The 19280-nt window shown below is 44.5% G+C and overlaps 1 protein-coding gene across 2 annotated transcripts in view; it reads left to right on the top strand.

Moving 5' to 3' along the window:
• ENO2 (enolase 2) overlaps window positions 1-19075 on the top strand; it is a 29158-nt gene extending 10083 nt beyond the window's left edge. The window contains exons 3-12 of one of the 2 annotated variants that reach the window (XM_061624706.1): window positions 3575-3670; window positions 3896-3954; window positions 7465-7534; window positions 8194-8327; window positions 8732-8954; window positions 14796-14993; window positions 15129-15330; window positions 15443-15551; window positions 17231-17289; window positions 18145-19075. In XM_061624706.1, coding sequence (XP_061480690.1) covers window positions 3575-3670; window positions 3896-3954; window positions 7465-7534; window positions 8194-8327; window positions 8732-8954; window positions 14796-14993; window positions 15129-15330; window positions 15443-15551; window positions 17231-17289; window positions 18145-18214 — 1220 coding nt within the window. In that variant the 3' untranslated portion in view covers window positions 18215-19075. The remainder of the gene's footprint in view (window positions 1-3574; window positions 3671-3895; window positions 3955-7464; window positions 7535-8193; window positions 8328-8731; window positions 8955-14795; window positions 14994-15128; window positions 15331-15442; window positions 15552-17230; window positions 17290-18144) is intronic. The other variant, XM_061624619.1, reaches the window with a different exon arrangement.
• The last annotated feature ends 205 nt before the right edge of the window (window positions 19076-19280 follow it).

Here is a 19280-nt window from a genome sequence, read left to right as displayed (position 1 = left end):
ACTTATGGGCCTTGCCCTATGATCACAAAAAGCTAGGGTGACAAGATGCAGCTTGTTATGTAGGGCTGAAAAGCTGCACCTGCCAAAATCCCATGTTAGTATGGTACAGGAGAAAGCACATTTTACCACTGGAGCTCATACAAACTAGATATGAAATTAAACGAATGAATATGCATGTTTTTTGTTAGCCTTGGAGGAACTGAGCAGCCTCAGGACTGGAGGGAAGTTTTAACTCTTTCTCTTTCTCTCCCTGTCATGGTCTGACTCCTGCCAAAATTTGCCTCTCTGAAGCTGCTATTTGCATTTCAGGGAAGTTCCCATTGGTGCTAATGGAGGCTTTCACGGTACGGAAACAGCAGCTTTAGAGAGAAACAGTTAAACTTTTCCATGGTCCTGAGACTGCTTAGGCTTCCCCAAAAACACGCACAATCATTGCATTCACATAATTAAAACCACGTAGTTTGGCCCTGACTGATACTCCTGCAAGTCATTTTTCAGTGATCATAGGAAAATACACCATTGTGATGCGACTGGGAAAGCCTTGCTGGGGAGTATATAGCATTGCTGTGGTGGGATAGCTGCAGCTATAACAAATAATGAAACGGTAGGTACCTTTTAGAAACATAGGAAGCTGCCTTATACTGAGTCAGACCATCGGTCCATCTAGCGCTGCATGGTTTACACTGACTGCCAGCTAGTAGTAATCCTTGCACGACCCTGGCTCAGTGCTTATGTTGAACATAACCCACTGTGTTTAGGGATTGCAATAGCGTGTCCAAGGCACTAAATAGATGCTATGGTTAGGTACCAAGAACTGCCTCAGGATCACTACCATGCAGCGCTAGATGGACCGATGGTCTGACTCAGTATAAGGCAGCTTCCTATGTTTCTAAAAGGTACCTACCGTTTCATTATTTGTTATAGCTGCAGCTATCCCACCACAGCAATGCTATATACTCCCCAGCAAGGCTTTCCCAGTCGCATCACAATGGTGTATTTTCCTATGATCACTGAAAAATGACTTGCAGGAGTATCAGTCAGGGCCAAACTACGTGGTTTTAATTATGTGAATGCAATGATTGTGCGTGTTTTTGGGGAAGCCTAAGCAGTCTCAGGACCATGGAAAAGTTTAACTGTTTCTCTCTAAAGCTGCTGTTTCCGTACCGTGAAAGCCTCCATTAGCACCAATGGGAACTTCCCTGAAATGCAAATAGCAGCTTCAGAGAGGCAAATTTTGGCAGGAGTCAGACCATGACAGGGAGAGAAAGAGAAAGAGTTAAAACTTCCCTCCAGTCCTGAGGCTGCTCAGTTCCTCCAAGGCTAACAAAAAACATGCATATTCATTCGTTTAATTTCATATCTAGTTTGTATGAGCTCCAGTGGTAAAATGTGCTTTCTCCTGTACCATACTAACATGGGATTTTGGCAGGTGCAGCTTTTCAGCCCTACATAACAAGCTGCATCTTGTCACCCTAGCTTTTTGTGATCATAGGGCAAGGCCCATAAGTATATCTCTGCAAGGAGGATCCTGATTTGCTGCATTAGGATAATTTCTCTCTATGGGAGCTATAGCTACTGATGAGAGTATAACAGTTACCCCCATCAAATTACTAGAGCTTGGACAAACATTCACATTGAGCACTGATTTAAACTAACATAAGGAATGTTCATGTGTAAAATTCAGCTTCAGATTCTCTTTAAATGTGTGAATTTGTCATTCAGAGTTCATGGAACTGCTCACCACTTCCTGAAATTCATGTAACTGTGGCTTACCCTGTGAGTGCTTATAAGGTTGCCAAGGTCTCCTTAGGCACATAAACTGATATTCAGGGGGTGGAACCTGGGAGCGAAAGGATGGTGCTTTACAGGTTGAGGGGTGGAGCCTTATGGGATGGGGTGGAGCCTATTGGCTCCCTGGTGGGGGCTGAGGATGGCATCGGATGGACAGGGGAACAGCCTGGCTGGGTTAAGTTTGATGGATATTGGTGGTAGAGTGAACAGCAAACCAAGAAGAAAATAACCTGCCCCCAGCTCTACCTGGAGATGCCAGGGATTGAACCTGCGACCTTAGGCGTGCAGAGCAAATGCTCTCCCACTGAGCTATGGCCTTTCCTTTGATTTTTACGCAGGATACCCTTGCTGCTGTTAATTGCTAATGTTTTCTTTTTGCTTTCAATGGCTAGGTGAGTATCTCAGTGGTGTTTTTCTTAACATATCAAAATACCACACCGCCTCCAAGCACCTGTTGAAAGGTTCACAAATGGTAGTGATCCTGAGGCAGTTCTTGGTACCTAACCATAGCATCTATTTAGTGCCTTGGACACGCTATTGCAATCCCTAAACACAGTGGGTTATGTTCAACATAAGCACTGAGCCAGGGTCGTGCAAGGATTACTACTAGCACAGTGGGACCTTCCCTCCCTCCCTTTCCCCCTCCGTGTGCCCCTAAATCTATTTTAGGGATTCTACCAACCCTCCAGAGCAGATGTGGGGAGGGCATGGTGCATGCATGTGGGGAGTAGAGGGGGGAAGTCCTACTGCACTAATGGTAATCCTAGTGCTGACGGGAATACTGACCAGTCGGAATTAATGTGCACTTAGGGGGAAGAACAGCATTTCCACCGGTACAAAATATTGTTTATGTAGAATACTTATATCCTGCTTTTTAGCCTCAATAGACTCTCAAAGTGGCTCGCAAAAGGTGGTCAGAATAAAATCAGACTCAAATCTAGTGTCCCTATGGAACCACTAGGATTATTCCACTTAGCATTTCCTGTCCTTGCCCTTCTCTGGTATCATACCAGGCAGCAGCCATCTCTGAGCAAGGGACTAGGGCTGATCCACTGGGTCTCACAGAGATACTCCTGCATAGCGGATGCTGAAGACAATGGGTGAGGAGGAAGAGTTGTTTCCTGAATGCCCTACTTGTAGGCTTCCCAAAGGCACCTGCAGGGTGATGTTGGAAACAATACACTATACTTGATGGCCCGTGACTGCAAGGTGGTTCTTAGATCCTTATAGGATGTATTGCTGACTGATGGCACATCTGAGCCCTGGAGTCGGATCCCATTTTGAACCTCAGCCTGTGCACAAGGTGGACAGAGATAATTGCAGGAGCAGCCCCACAGCTGGCAATGGGTCTAATCACACATAAATCCTACAAGGATTGCAAAACTTGGCAGAGCAGTTTAAACCTGAGCCAAAGCCAAACACCTTTGAGTTAATGGGCTTAAATGTACATAATGAAGGGATTCTGAAATCAAGTTTTCAAGCAAAAAACTTGAAAACAGGTTACTATATATGTTTAAAGCTATTAAATTTAATAAATAGTGTTTATTAAATTAAGTTATAATGCCTTCAGACTCACTGGTATAACATTGCAAAGTGGAAACCAGCTCACTACTTACAGAGCAATTGAACAGAAAATAAAGTAAAAAGAGAGAGAAGGAGCTAGTGACTTACTTAAAATAAAATGAAAAGACAGCTGTATAATCAGGGAAGAGTTCTGGGCTCAGATGATTTCAGCTGCTCTTTTCCTTAATGGTTTTAACCTCTGGTTTGTGCTCATCCTCAGGAATGTTCCGGGCAGCTGTCCCCAGTGGTGCTTCTACTGGCATCTACGAAGCTCTGGAACTGCGTGACAATGATAAATCCAGATTCCTTGGAAAAGGTAGGGGTATTCCAACTTCTGCCCAATGAACAACAAGCAATGATGTCAGAGTTTTCTCTCTTTCTTCATATGTGTGTGTTTATGGACTGTTTTTGGACTGGCAACAACAGGAGGTGGATGCTGGTGAAATTCCACAGAAAAGAGCTGATGATCTTGTGAGCCTTTCTTAGTCTGTCTCTGTTTCTTTCTGCCTCTGACACTCTCTGTGTCTTTTTCGTTCTGTAGGGGTCCTGCAGGCGGTGGACCACATCAACAGCACTATCGCCCCTGCTCTCTTGAGCGCTGTAAGGATCCCCCTTTCCTCTTCTTTTTCTCATCATCTCTCTCTCTCTCTCTCTCTCTGTGTGTGTGTGTGTGTGTGTCCCTTCCCATCATCCTACTTTATTTTCTGGATGCCCAGGCACACCGTCTCTGTGTCTGCGTGCAAACGCATGTGTGTGTGTGTGTGTGTGCTTGCCCATTATCAAAGGATGGAGGAATATCTTTTCCTGTGGAGGCCATTGTAAAGGCCAACGAAATGACCAATGCTGGGTACAAGGCAACAGCTTTTCTGAAACTTGAAGGTAGTATGATAGAGCATGAGCATTTGTGGCAAATTCATTCCAGAGCACTATGGATACTTCCAGGTGAAGCTTTTAATGTGCAGTCCCAATGCCTCCTTCACACAGTTTTATGGAGGGTCTAGACGACGTTGTAATCCTCCTGTACTTTCCCACCCCTTTCCCTAACTTTTTTCCTACTACAAAAAAAAAAAAAAAATCTGTTAAGGAGGGGGAAAGCAAAATAGCACCAGCACAATCTCTTTGCAGCTTTGAACAAGAAAATGCATGACTGAGGTGCAGTGGGAGGAACAGTCCCTGGGGAAAGTGGATGACATGTATGGGATGCCCCACTTTTCTCTACTTTAGGGGTGGCCCTCCAGATGTTGCTGAACTACAACTCCCATCATCCCTGACCATTCACCATGCTTCCTGGGACTGATGGGAGGTGGAGTCCAACAACACCTGGAGGGCCACAGGTTCCTCATCTCACCTCTATTGCTTGCTGCCTATTTCCAGCTTCAGAACCATTTCATGCCCTGCAGTGCAAGTCCTTTCCCTGATCTACTGGCTCTCAGGTTTCATTAATTGCTTGCTTCCTAGAATTAGGTTTCCTCAAACCACACATGTCAAGTAGCTGTTTAATTAGTAGATTACATTAAAAATATCACTGTAGGTTCTGAGTATAATCCTGTAAAGTTATATTTAACCTTGTATTGCTTACATCTGAGTAACCCTGTGTAGGTTCCAACTGTAATCCTGTAGGACTTCACCCTATGCTGCAAGCACTCCTCCCCACAAAAATTGTTTTTTTCTCCCTTGAGGTTGTACTATGGCAGAATAGTGTTACAAACAAGCAGGGAAAAGCAATCCACAAGTTTCCTAGGTAGGTTGTGAAAATTACTAGATCAGGCTGTCTGATTCCAGCTAGTTGTGAAATTTATTTATTTATTTATTTATTTTATTTGTTAGATTTTTATACCGCCCGACTAGCATAGCTCTCTGGGCGGTGTACAGCAAAAATACAAATACATACAATAAAAACCCATAATAATACCACAAGAACACATATAAGAAAATGAAAAATCTAAAATCAGTTATAGCAGATTTAAAACTAGATTAGAATTAAAATTAAATTAAAATGCCTTAGAAAAGAGGAAGGTTTTAACTTGGCGCCGAAAAGATAGCAAAGTCGGCGCCAAGCACACCTCATCGGGGAGACTATTCCACAGTTCAGGGGCCACCACTGAGAAGGCCCTAGTTCTTGTTATCACCCTCCGAGCCTCTCTCTGAGTCGGGACTCGGAGGAGTGCCTTCGATGTAGAATGTACTGTACGGGCAGGTTCATACCGGGAGAGGCGTTCCAGCAGATATTGTGGTCCCGCGCCGTGTAAGGCTTTATAAGTCAAAACCAACACTTTGAATCTGGCCTGGAAGCATATTGGCAGCCAGTGCAAGCGAGCCAGAACAGGTGTTATGTGGTCAGACCGCTTGGTCTTCATTATCAATCTGGCTGCCGCATTTTGCACGAGCTGCAGCTTCCGAACTGTCTTCAAAGGTAGCCCTACGCAGAGCGCATTGCAGTAATCCAATCACGAGGTTACCAGAGCATGTACTACTGATGTTAGATCCTCCCTGGTCAAATAGGGACGTAGCTGGGCCACCAACCGAAGTTGGTAGAACGCATTCTGTGCCACCGAGGCTACTTGAGCCTCAAGTGACAGGGAAGGATCTAAAACAACTCCCAGACTATGAACCTGTTCCTTTAGGGGGAGTGTAACCCCGTCCAGGACAGGGTGTATATCCACTATCTGCTCAGAGAAATCACCCACCAGCAGCATCTCAGTCTTGTCAGGATTGAGCCTCAGTTTGTTAGTTCCCATCCAATCCATTATCGCAGCCAGGCAACAGTTCAGCACATTGACAGCCTCACCTGAAGAGGATGAAAAGGAGAAATAGAGCTGCATGTCATCAGCATACTGATGGCAGTGCACTCCAAATCTCCTGATGACCGCACCCAACGGCTTCATATAGATGTTAAAAAGCATGGGGGACAGAACTGACCCCTGCGGGACTCCACATTGGAGAGCCCATGGTGTCGAGCAATGTTCCCCAAGCACTACCTTCTGGAGATGACCCGCCAGGTAGGAGCGGAACCACTGCCAAGCAGTACCTCCAACTCCCAGCTCTGCAAGCCTCTCCAACAGGATACCATGGTCGATGGTATCAAAGCTGCTGAGAGATCAAGGAGAATCAACAGAGTTACACTCCCTCCGTCCCTCTCCCGACAAAGGTCATCATACAGGGCGACCAAGGCTGTCTCGTTGCCGAAACTGGGCCTAAAACCCGATTGAAATGGATCTAGATAATCGGTTTCATTCAATAGCGCCTGGAGCTGGCCAGCAACCACTCGTTCCAGGATCTTGCCCAGGAATGGAACATTCGCCACTGGTCTATAGCTGTTAAAATTTTCTGGGTCCAAGGAAGGTTTTTTCAGAAGCGGTCTCACTGCCGCCTCTTTCAGGCAGCCAGGAACCACTCCCTCTCGTAAAGAGGCATTTATCACTTCCCTGGCCCAGCCAGCTGTTCCATCCCTGCTAGATTTTATTAGCCAAGAGGGGCAAGGATCTAGTACCGAAGTGGTAGCACGCACCTGTCCAAGCACCTTGTCCACGTCCTCGAGCTGAACCAACTGAAACTCATCCAATAAAACATGACAAGACTGAGCTCTGGACACCTCATTAGAATTGAATAGGCATTGATTCCCAGGTGAAATCTATGGAATTTGTAGCCCAATCTGTAACCATGTTGACTTGGTAGTAAGATTAGCTGCAATCATCTTACTCTGTGCTGCAGGCACTCTTTTTAAATTTTGCAAATATACCACTGCAAGAACTGTAAAACTCATACACACAGGCATAAATAAAAAACTGGGTGCTAATATACCACTGAGACACGCCCATCTCAAGATATCAGGAGAAGGGGATGTGTGATGACCAATGAGGAGTGGTGAAAGAAGAGGCCAAATCCTACTACGTCATGCCCGCTATCTAGATGGAACACAGCGTAATGAACACTCACACATACACACACACAAGTGCTTAGACCCCCTGAAGGGTGGATAGTCAGCTGCAATTCAACTTATAGCTGACAACAGAAGACCAATGATTTGTAGCACTAGGTGTCCTCAGTGTGGAAACACCCTGTGCTATTTTACCCAGACTTCCTCAATTTAAGATATATTTCTTTCTGCAGGGTCTCTCAGTAGTGGAGCAAGAGAAGATAGACAACCTCATGCTGGAGCTGGATGGAACAGAGAATAAATGTAATCCTACCCTCTCTATTCAATACAAAAAAAGGTCTTGGGGACAGAGGGGCAAGCTGGAAGGGCAATTGAGAGCTTTATGACATTACTATTATTATTAATAATATGATGATTTAATTATATTTATTGCCCATCCTTCACCAGTAGACACCAGGACAGGTTACAAAATCTAAAATACAACATTAAAAGCAAGTAAAACACATTAGAACAAGTAAAGTATTTGTTAGTCAAAATATAAATTCAATTATAGGCAATGTCATATTAAATCTTAAACGGTTCCCTTTTTCCCTCTCTCTCTCCTTCACCTTATCCCCCTTTCCTTTCTTTTTCTTGCTTTTTCTTTTTAAACCACAGTAATCACTTCATTGAGTTATATCCTTTAAAATGTCAAGTTTAAACAATATGTTTATCTCTTCTTAACTATAGTTTCTAAAGAACAATGTATTCATTCCTTCACACTGTTAATAAAAGTTTGATTGATATAAAGGCGCTAGCTGAGATATGCAAGGAATCTAAGGCTCAACTACTAGCAAATGTTGTGGAGTAATAAGTGGATTGTAATATCTTTGGGGCAAGGGACCTATCTTGTTTTGTGCATTGTTCCATGTGAAGTGCTATGCACATTGATGGTGCTTATCTAATTTTGAAAATGTTCACAGCCAAGTTTGGAGCGAATGCCATCCTGGGTGTTTCCCTGGCTGTGTGCAAAGCAGCTGCTGCAGAGAAAGATGTTCCTCTGTATCGACATATTGCTGACTTGGCTGGAAATTCAGATCTCATTCTGCCAGTACCTGTAAGAATCCAATCACTCCTAATTTCACAAAGACAACACAAAAGGGATGCAGGGGGCTGTAGAGAAACTAAAGGTGCAAGGAAACTGCATTCCCTTAATAGCAGAAGGGAGGTCACACCTACCATAATCCTCTGTATACACTTTATGACCACACTACAAATGTAAACCAGTTCCAGACCTGCATAACTGTCGTGGCTGCCAACCCAAGGAAACTTGGTATTTTAATTCTGTGTAAAACCTCAGGATTGCTAACAAAATATCCTCAGCACCCTCACAGAACATCCATTTCCAGGGGATTTTGAGGGAAGTCATGACAGTTAAACCAGGTTCAAACTGCTGTAATTTGATCATGTAAATGTGCTCTATGTGAATTTCACCTCTAACTTCTTGCCGAACTCTTCCAGGCCTTCAACGTGATCAATGGGGGCTCCCATGCTGGAAACAAGCTGGCCATGCAGGAGTTTATGATCTTGCCTGTTGGGGCCGAGAGCTTCCGGGATGCCATGCGCATCGGTGCTGAGGTCTATCACAATCTCAAGAGTGTGATCAAGGACAAATATGGTAAAGATGCCACCAATGTGGGTGATGAGGGAGGCTTTGCTCCTAACATCCTGGAGAACAGTGAAGGTGAGAAAAAGAACAGAGAGGATAATTACTTCTCTTCCTGTAGCCTCTGAAGAACATTCCATTCCCACAGGACAAAATATTCTTATGTGTATTATCTATTTGGAGTTTCCACAATCCCAAATTCCTCACTCACTCAGAGGTATATTTTTCTCTTTACTTTCCTCAATTGATTTTTTGCTAGTGTCCCTGATCGCCTCTCCCAAGATCATACCCTTGACATATTTATTATATGATTTATATCCTGTCTTTTTTATATCCAGACTTGGGGCAGCTTGCAATGATAAAAGATAATATAACAACAGACTAAAATACAGCAAAACACTAAAAATAATGTAGAGTGCATAACTGTAACCCAATCTGGACATGGCAAGAGGATGAATGACCAAGGCAAGGTCTCAACAAAAGAGAACAGGTGGTGAAGTTGGCAAAAGACCCTCCTAGTCACCACTGCTATGTGCATATCCAAGAGCAGTGCTGGGTCTAGGGTGACTCCCAAGCTATAAACCGTGGGGTGCATGTGGAGTGCAAAAATGTGGAATTGTCTCTTTTAGGATCATCTGAGCCCCTAACCATATCTATTTATCTATCCATCCTGCCTGCCTGTTCTTCTAGTACAAATGCACCACTCAGGGTGGCTTACAATATATAAAAAAATTACAATTTAATTTAAAAAAGGTACAAAATAATTCCAAAGGAGACAGGAGTTGGCAGTTTAAAAACCATAAAAATACTGGCTACATAGGGAGGGGGTACTTCAGAAAAAAAGATTAGTAAGAGGGGCATGATAAAGATGCATACATTTATTCATTATTCAAAATTATAAATTTATGCATGGTGTAAAGAAAGGGGATAAAGAAAAAAATTCCTGTCTCATAATACTAAAATTCAGGGCCATCTAATGGAGCTGAATGTTGGAAGATTTAGGACAGACAAAATGAAGTATTCCTTCACACAGTACATAGTTAAAACGGCCTCCACCTTGGATGGCTTTAAAGAGGGTTAGACAAATTAATGGAGGATAGGGCTATTGTCAGTGGCTCCAACCATGATGGGTATGTATGCCTCTGCCTACCAGTCGTTGGGAATCACAGGTGGCAGAGAGCACTGTTGCGCTCAGGTTCTGCTTGCTGACTTCCCACAGGCATCTGGTTGGCCACTGTGTGAACAGAATACTGGACCAGATGGCTCTTTGGCCTGATCCAGCAAGACTCTTCTTATGTTCTTACCATAAAATAAAAACCTGCCAAAATAAAAAGCAAAGAACAGTGAGGGAGCAGGCCAACCACACTTCACAGAGGAATCTGGGTGCAACCACTGAGAAGGCCCCTTTCTCTTGCTCCCCTCAGTCATGCTTCCACCCTAGGTGGGATCTAGAGAAGGGCCTCTTCTTCTCCTTCTCCTTCTCCTTCTCCTTCTCCTTCTCCTTCCTTAAGAGTGGGCAAGTTGGTATGGAAGGAGGCAATTCCTATCGCTTAGGTCCATTGTATCCTGAACATATGGTATTGAAGGCTTAAAAGTTAATCACTGCCAACACTTTGAATTGTGCTATGAAGCAAATTGGTAATCAGTGCAGCTGTCACAGGATCAGTGTAATATGATCCCACGAGTAAGCACCCACCAACATCTTTGCTGCTGCATTCTGGACCAGCTGAGGTTCGCAAAGACTACTCAAAGGTAGGCCCATGTAGAGTGCACTAATCCAACCAAAGTTATTGGTCACCGTAGTCAGATCTGACTTTCTGAGGAAGAAGAGCAGCTGGTGCAACAGCATCACCTGGCCAAAGGCACTCCTGGCCCAAAGCATTCCCTGTTCATTAAAGTGTAAAGCCAAGTCCAGACTATGCACCTGACTCTTCAGGGGGAGTACTACCCCATCCAAAACAGGTTGACTCTCTATTCCTGAGTCCATCTCATTCCTCACCAGAAATGTCTTTGTCTTGTCTGGATTAAGCCTCCATTGGTAGTCCTCATCCAGCCCATTGAACATCAATAGCTTCCTTGGTGTTAGATGACTTGGAGAACTAGAGTTTCACATCATCCAGATATTGATGACAATACACCCTAAATCCCTGGTCTATTTTTCCCAGAGATTCCATGCAGCTGTTCAATAACATGGAGAATTAGATCAATCCCTGTGGAACACCATAAGCCAACAGCCAAGGTGTTGAACGGAAATCACAAACACCACCTTTTGGCACTGAGCCTCAAAGAAGGACTAGAACCATTGCAAGACAGTGCCTTCTAAGCCCATCTCTGCCAGGCGGTCCAGAAAGATAGCATGGTCAATGGTATTGAACATTGCTGGGAGATGCAGCAGAATCAACAGGGAAACTCCCCCTGTGCAGTTACCATCTAAATTGTCTACCAGCGCAACCAAAGCTGTCTCTGTCCAATACCAGGTCTAGATAAGCCATTCATCCAAGTATTCCTAAAAATTAGATGCCAGTTCATGGTCAAAAACCTTACCCAACAACGGCAAATTTGAGGCAGTCAAAAATGATCCAACATGCTGGCTTTCAGCGAGGGCTTTGTCATGAAAGGTCTGACTGGAAGGAACTATAACCTCCTCTAAGGAAGCGACCACTCTCCTTATCCACTCAACAAAGCCCCCTCTGACTGCTTTCATTAGCAGGATGGGTATCTTATCTGGATTCAGTCCAGTTTGTTCTGTTCCTTCTGTTTTACCACACACACACACATACAGAGAGAGAGAGTGACCGCTACCCTTTATTAAAGAATCCAAGGCTGTTTAGAATGCATAAATACTAATTCAATAAAAATAGGCCATTAAAATGGAATAAATACAGTAAATACAGCAACAACTACAGTAGCCGGACAATTCTCAATGGCTTAGTATCAATAACTAGCAAAGGTCTTGGTGAACAAATACATTTTCAGGAGGTGCCAGCAACTAATTGGTGCCTGCCTTACTCCAGGGGGGAACTGATTCCACAAGCTAGGCACCACAACAGAAAAGGCCCCCTCCCTGGTTGCCACTCTCTGCAGACTGCGGCATAATCAGGGAGAGCCTTATCCTGAGATCATAAACTACGCAGGTCTAGGTGGACAAAGGTATCACTTCAGGCAAAGAACACCCCCCCAAGTTGTTTAGGACATTATAAATCAGCAACAGAACCTTAAATTTGGTTGTTAACGAATTGGCAATCAGTACTGCTCTGCACTGGTGTTAGCTGCTCCAGTTAGCATCCAAACAGCTGCATTTTATACCAGTGGCAGCTTCTGGATCAGCCTTAAGGACAGCCCCACATAGAGCACATTACATTAATTCAGTCTTGAGGTTACCAATACATGGATCATATATGAGGGGGCTTTTCTGAAGCACCTGAAAACACTCCATATTATAATGCCTGGCTGGAGAGGTGTGCGTGTGGAAAACCCTCACTTTTTAATGGTTGGAATGTGGCCTATTGTACAAAGTCACATCTGTTGCTCCGCTCACTTTTTGGCTCTGACCCTGCCCACCAATGCCATGTGCTGCCCTCCAAGGATGCCCATGAGGGAATGTGGCCTTTAGGCCAGCCTTTCCCAACCAGTGTGCCTCCAGATGTTGTTGGACTACAACTCCTATCTTCCTGACTATTGGCAATGCTAGCTGAGGCTGATGGGAGTTGTGGTCCAACAACATCTGGAGGCACACTGGTTGGGAAAGGCTGCCTTAGGCTGAAAAAGGTTCTCCATGCCTGGTTAAAACCAATATGTTGAATTAGGCCTAGAAACCAAATGATAAACAGTGAAGTCTTAAAACTAGTAAAATATGTTTGTAGCAGCTCAATCCTCTTAATAGCTGAGCAACTACATTCTGTACCAGTTGAATTTGTTGATCTGTCTTCAAGAACAGTTCCCCTGTATAAGGCATTGCAACAATTTTATCTGGAAGTTGCCTGGAAGTTGCCTTGGCATGGTTCACATAGTAGCCATGTTATTGTTATTATATCCCGCCCTTCCAGCAGGAGCCAGGGCGGCATACAAAAGCACTAAAAACATTAAAACTTCATAAAAACAAACTTTAAAACACATTAAAACAAACCATCTTCAAAAATGTTACTTAAAACAAGTTATCAAAACATCTTCTAAGATTAAAAACATTTTAAAAAAGAAAGTTTAAGAGCATATTAAAAAGCAATTCCAACACAGATGCAGACTGGGATAGGCCTCAACTTAAAAAGCTTGTTCTCTATTCACATGTTCTCATGTGAATAGGTCTGGCAGAGATTCCACTGACTTCCAGCATGTGACAACAACACACAGTCAGGAGAGTGCTCAGCCCCGTACTATTGAATGCACAGAGACAACAAATAGCAAAAGTGCATGGGTGTAGTACGTGGCAGCAATGGGAAATATAAAGTGACAAATAGCAAATTATGGATTCGTTTACAAGGGAGAAATTGCTATGTTATGTTTTGTTATAGTAAAAGTCACATTCTCCTAAAACAGCTTAGAGTCCATTTAGCATCATTGCAATCCCCTGCATATATGACACTCGTTCATATCTCAGTTTATTAAGCAAAATTTAATTGTCTCAATGCAACCAGGGTTAAAACATGGATTAAGCATTATACCTGCATACAGCCAAAGGGTTAAACTATAGGTTACCATCAGCCAGCCTTCTCCAACCTGATGTCCTCCAGCTGTTTTGAACTACAACTCCCATCAACCCCAGCCTACACAGCTGTACGAACCTGGGGCTGATGGGTAAATGGCTGTGATCACTGAGATGATGGGAGCTGTAGTCCAAAACAGAAAGGAGGACATCAGATTTGGGGAACGCTGCATTAAGCACACTTTTTAAAAGCATGCTTAATCTAAGCATGTTAAGCAGCTGTGTAAAGCCCTGAGTGTGGGGAACACACTCCTGATCTGGATTGGAGCCCCATGCCAGTTGTTCATCAAAAATCCCACCTGGCTGCTCATTGCCCCCAAAACACTGCTTTGGGGGGTCAAGAGGAGCCAGAGGGATGATTTTTGGCAGGAAATTGACATAGGGTGCTGATCGCAACTGGGAACACAATCCAGGTTGGGGCCCTGCACAGCTGCCTTTCCTTCAATATCAAAGTAGTAAACTCAATCACCCTTATTTTTTCAAAAAAATATAATATAACATGTTGTTTGGCCCTAAGGATTCACTTTGAATATTTGCTTCAACTTGTTTTTAACGTTTTATTTTATTGGTATTTTAAGTGTATATTTTATGTAAATTGCTTAGACTCTAGGTTTTGATATAGAAATCCTGTAAAATAAATGAATAAAATTCTGTTGCCTCGAGTAGGAACTGAGGGCCAGACTTCATGTTACACACAAATATAAAGCTTCGATAGATGCTGCTTCTGCTTGTTAATTTATATCTTGCCTTTCTGTCAATGAGTTAAAGACAATATACATGGAAGTACAATATACACGAAATATGTTTTGTCCTTATTGCTCTTTGGAAATCTCTGGGCACTTCCAGACTGGTTGTTTAGGTGCACAAACGTTTGTGGTTATCCCACATTTTCAACGGCAATTATCCCTTCGCTTTTCTAATTGCCAATAATTCAATAAGAAAAGCATGATGAAAAATTGAACAGAAAAAAGTGCCGAGGAACAACCACTAGCTGGCAATGTTGTATAACCTGTATGCAAACATATCAGGATGAACACTCAACAAACAGGCAATGTCATATAGCCTCCACACACGTTTTGTGCAAACATGTCAGCATGAATGCTTTAGAAATACCTGGTCTGGAAACTGAAGGGATACTTCAGATTCTTCAAAGACATTTTCAGTTTTCAGATGTGCCAGATGCTTGTGAATCTGAATTTGTTTCTCTCTCTGCTCCTCAGCTTTGGAACTCCTCAAGGAAGCCATCGAGAAAGCTGGCTACACTGACAAGATTGTGATTGGCATGGATGTGGCTGCATCGGAATTCTACAGAGATGGCAAATATGACTTGGACTTCAAATCCCCTGATGACCCCAGCCGCTACATCTCTGCTGATGAACTGGGTGATCTCTACCAAAGCTTTGTAAGGGACTACCCAGGTGAGCCTACTGTGCCCCCAAAGTTTTAGCAGTAGAGCACCAGGTGTTGGGAGTTTTGCAATTCGCAGGATGGGAGCTGAGCCCTGGGGGTGCTGCAGTACTCTCATTTTCCTCTCTCTCTCTCTCTCTCTGCAGTGGTGTCAATTGAGGATCCTTTTGATCAGGATGACTGGGAGGCGTGGTCCAGGTTCACAGCCAATGTTGGGATTCAGATTGTGGGGGACGACCTGACAGTGACCAACCCCAAGCGCATTGAGAGAGCTGTCGAAGAAAAGGCCTGCAATTGTCTTCTGCTTAAAGTCAACCAGATTGGATCAGTCACTGAGGCTATCCAAGCGTGAGTTCTCCCACCAACCCGCTATGTTCCACAAGTGCCCAGTCATGCCCCTCCCAAGAACTCTAGACCTGATGGGAGGCAAATCCACTGAGTTTGTTGTTTGTCTCTACAGCTGTAAACTGGCTCAGGAAAATGGCTGGGGGGTGATGGTGAGTCATCGATCAGGGGAGACTGAGGACACCTTCATTGCTGACCTGGTGGTGGGACTCTGTACTGGGCAGGTAAGTTTTGGCTGGGTGGAAAACATTTCTTAGGTGCCCCATTGAGAAGAAACAGACGAAGGTTGGAATGGCAGCACCGTTATAGAGACAGCATCTCTTTCTCCAGTCAGAGCTAACTTGATGTCCCATGGTAGGAGGGCATCAGGATGGGCCAGAAATTGGGAAAGTATGTGTAAAAGGTACAAACATTTCAAGATACCAGATCTTTTACAAAAAAACAAAAAAGAGGAAGAACAGTTAGATCCTAGAAGAAGAGAGAACTCTGTGGTCAGCTGCAATCTGCCACTGGATTTGGAAGTGGGCAAGGAATGGCAGGGATCAGGCTTCATACACAGAATTCTAGCTCATCCTTTATGAGCCTGCAGCACCACCTATGCCCCATGGCTTCACTACCCATCTTTCATCCCCTGGCAAAACCATCTGTTTCCCTTCAGGTCAGTGCTGGCCATTCTCCATCACCATCTTTCCCTCCTCCCAAAGAACAAGAGTTCTGGCTCCTCACAGGCGTGTTGGGATTGGTCTGGCTCTAAGGCCTCTTCTACATGTGCTCATCAGCACTAGGCTGTAGGCAGGTAGGAACACTGAAAGCTGAAGCACTAGCCATGACAGAATTGCAGCCAGAGCTAGATGGAGTGTGGTGGCAGATCTAAAGAAGGCCAGAGAGTCAAGAGCAAGCCAAGGGCTGAGCAGAGATGGCTGCTTAGAAGAGGCAGAATTAGGATGTGGGCAAAGAAGTCAACAGAGAAGCTAATACGCTGGGAAGGGAGTTGGTAGGCAGAGGAAAAACAGGCAGGCAGATGTTCCTAGAACAAACCAGGGAATTGCAAAAGTGAGCCTGGAGTCTGTCTGTGGGCTAGGCAAGGACCCACACCTAACCAGGAAGTATTTATAGACAGGCCACACTTGGATGAACCCATAGGGGTGGAGCCATCCTGCAACCTAAACAGCAACACTGCTCCTTCTTTCTCCGCAATAAGGGATAGCAGTGCACAAACCAAGAGGTTCCCAGTTTGGGTCCTTGACCAGCCTCTCCCAACCTTTGGGTCCCCAGATGTTGCTGGACTACAGTTCCCATAATTCCTGACCATTGGCCATGCTGGCTGGGGCTGATGGGAGTTGTAGTCCAGCAATGTCGGGGACCCAAAGGTTGGGAAAGGCTGAACTAGATGATCCTGATACAAGACAGGGGGTTGGACTTGATGGCCTTATAGGCCCCTTCCAACTCTACTATTCTATGATTCTATAAGACCACCTTTTCTAGGAGCACCTGCTTTTCTCTTGCAGACCCTCCTTATGCTGGATTGCAACCAGCTGTTGAGGCTGCTCCTTCCCCCTGGTTCCTACAAGCACATTCATTATCTGTCCTTTGTAGATAATGTCCCAAATTCTTTTTCCTTGTTGGCTTGTTTAGCCATAACAAAAGTGAGAAGTTGTTGGCAGTTACGTTCACTCTGCCAAAAGGTAGAGATTTTTCCTTTATTTCCCCTCCCACTCCCATAGACCTCTGACGTGTCATATATCACATAAACTGCTGACACTTTGCAGAGCTGCTCAGACAAAAAATTTTTTTTAAAAAATGAATGTTGTACTCACGCTGGGTGGACTGCTGCCTTTGCCCATGACAGGATTGTGTCCTTTGGCAATATTCTCCAAAAAATACTGAGCTTTGATTTTTACAGATAAAGACAGGAGCTCCATGTAGGTCTGAGCGACTGGCAAAATATAATCAGTTAATGAGGTAAGAAACACAACAGGGGTGGGTGGGGGGAATGTTGATGTACATCAGTTCATCCTCCAGCAGGAGTCAGTCTCAGTGGAACAGGCAAAAGCATGCAGGCGACCTTCCGGAGCCCAGGAGAGGCTTGCCTGTAGGTGTACAATTGAAGCCCTCCGCTGCACACACACATATTGTGATGCAAACAGCATGCAAGTCTATGATTTCTTTCAGCTTCTATCGTGCAATGTCGCAGGGAATTCAGGCGCATATTCTCCATCAATGCAAGGACAGCTTGCACTGCTCCATCTAAATCAGCAAAAATCACTGAGCTGCTCCTAGCATTGGCCTCTAAGGCATGGGCTTCCCAAGCTGTCCATAACAGGAGTTTGATTTCCATGTCCCTGAACCTTAAGCTATTTAGGTTTTTCATATCGCCCATAGAGTCCAACAAAGTTGTTAGCAGGAAAAGGAAAATGTGCTCATACTTTTGGCTTTCCGACGGCATAAGGAAATGGTTTCATCAGATGCAGCTGAGCTTGTGTTCTGTTGAAACACAAAACATTCATAAAATATTTCCCATACATTGTTTTAGTAATCCCTACAGCTAACCTGTAAGGTAGGCACACGGTATACCCGCACTGCAGATGGGACTGAAAGAGTAGAAGCTTGCTTAAGGCCACCAAGTGACTTCACGGGAAATGCAAGATTTGAAAGGGGCCTTCCCAACTCATCGCTTGTACATCAATGGATCCTAACACAGTTAGCTTTTCTGCTTCCATTTCAGTGGAAGTTAACTTTCTCTGGATTGTGCCCATTCTGTGAAGCAGAGTTTGTGATGTGAGTTGCATTCATTCTCTCTCTGTCTGCCTTCCACAGGATTGAAGAGGAGCTTGGCGATGAAGCCCGCTTTGCTGGCCACAACTTCCGTAACCCGAGTGTCCTATAAACACTGCCCTTGGCACACTCTGGCTTGCCTGCTAATTCCCAGTCCACAGACTCTGAGTGCCCCTTAGACCACAGCCTCCATCTTTCCAGTGTCCTCTTTCTCCTCTTCCCATTCCAGCTACCTCCTCTGGCCCCCACACTGGAATTACCCCAAGACATACCAAGAACGAAGCTTCCCCCTACCTGTCATGGTGCTCCAAGCCAGCTTTGCGTATGTTGCGCAGTGTCTGCTCTCTGGGCCTGCTTGAATCCCATGTATATCCAAGTGTAAAAGTGCTGTTACCATGTTTGCCAGGATGTGTGGCAAGGATGTGCGTGACTGAAGTTTGTCCTATGTTTCCACTCTTTTGTTGCCACTTGAAGTCTGTGCTTTGCTACTTGATATGACAGTGTTTAAAACTTTGTAGTGCAGATTGCCAATAGCTGGTTGCTCCGTGTGTGTGTGTGTGTGTGTGTGTGTGTTGTGTGTGTGTCCTAGTCTGTCCCTCCCAGCCTTCAAGTATCCTTTTCAGTTTGGGGGGGGGGTGTGTGTGTGGTGCCATACCTGTGTATGCAGTAAGGTTGCATCTGATCTGAAAGTTGCGTTGATTTGTGTTTTTCTGAAACACAAAGGCAAAGTTTGCTGCTGTGATACACTGGGTCATCGTGCCGTGTGCTTTGTGCGGTGTCGTGGGTCAGTGCATTGTGGGTGTGAGGTTGTGATCAGCACTCTGCTCAGACTGCTCTCTCTCTGGTTGTTCGGTCACACAGCGCTCTTATCACCTGTTTCCCATCTTGCTCTCCTCTCACTTCTTATTTGACTTCCAGAAGTTTCACCTAAACTGAGAGAAAAAAAACCCAGAGAAAAATCAAACAACAGATCAAACCCTCAAAATTAAATTCTATTTCACATCTGCCTCTGCCTGAGTATCTCTTTGGTTTCTTGGTTGAAGATGGAAGTGGAAGGGCTCTGTGAAAGGGAGAACTAGGTTTTCCAGGTGTCCTGAGCAGTAGTGTAGTGGCAAATTCAGAAGTACAGGATTCCTTCATGATAGTCACAGCCACACGCCCTCACAGCAATGCCCGCT

The sequence above is a fragment of the Rhineura floridana genome, chromosome 1 (assembly GCF_030035675.1).
Source record: "Rhineura floridana isolate rRhiFlo1 chromosome 1, rRhiFlo1.hap2, whole genome shotgun sequence".
NCBI lineage: Eukaryota > Metazoa > Chordata > Lepidosauria > Squamata > Rhineuridae > Rhineura > Rhineura floridana.
This window is presented reverse-complemented; position numbering and strand designations above follow the sequence as displayed.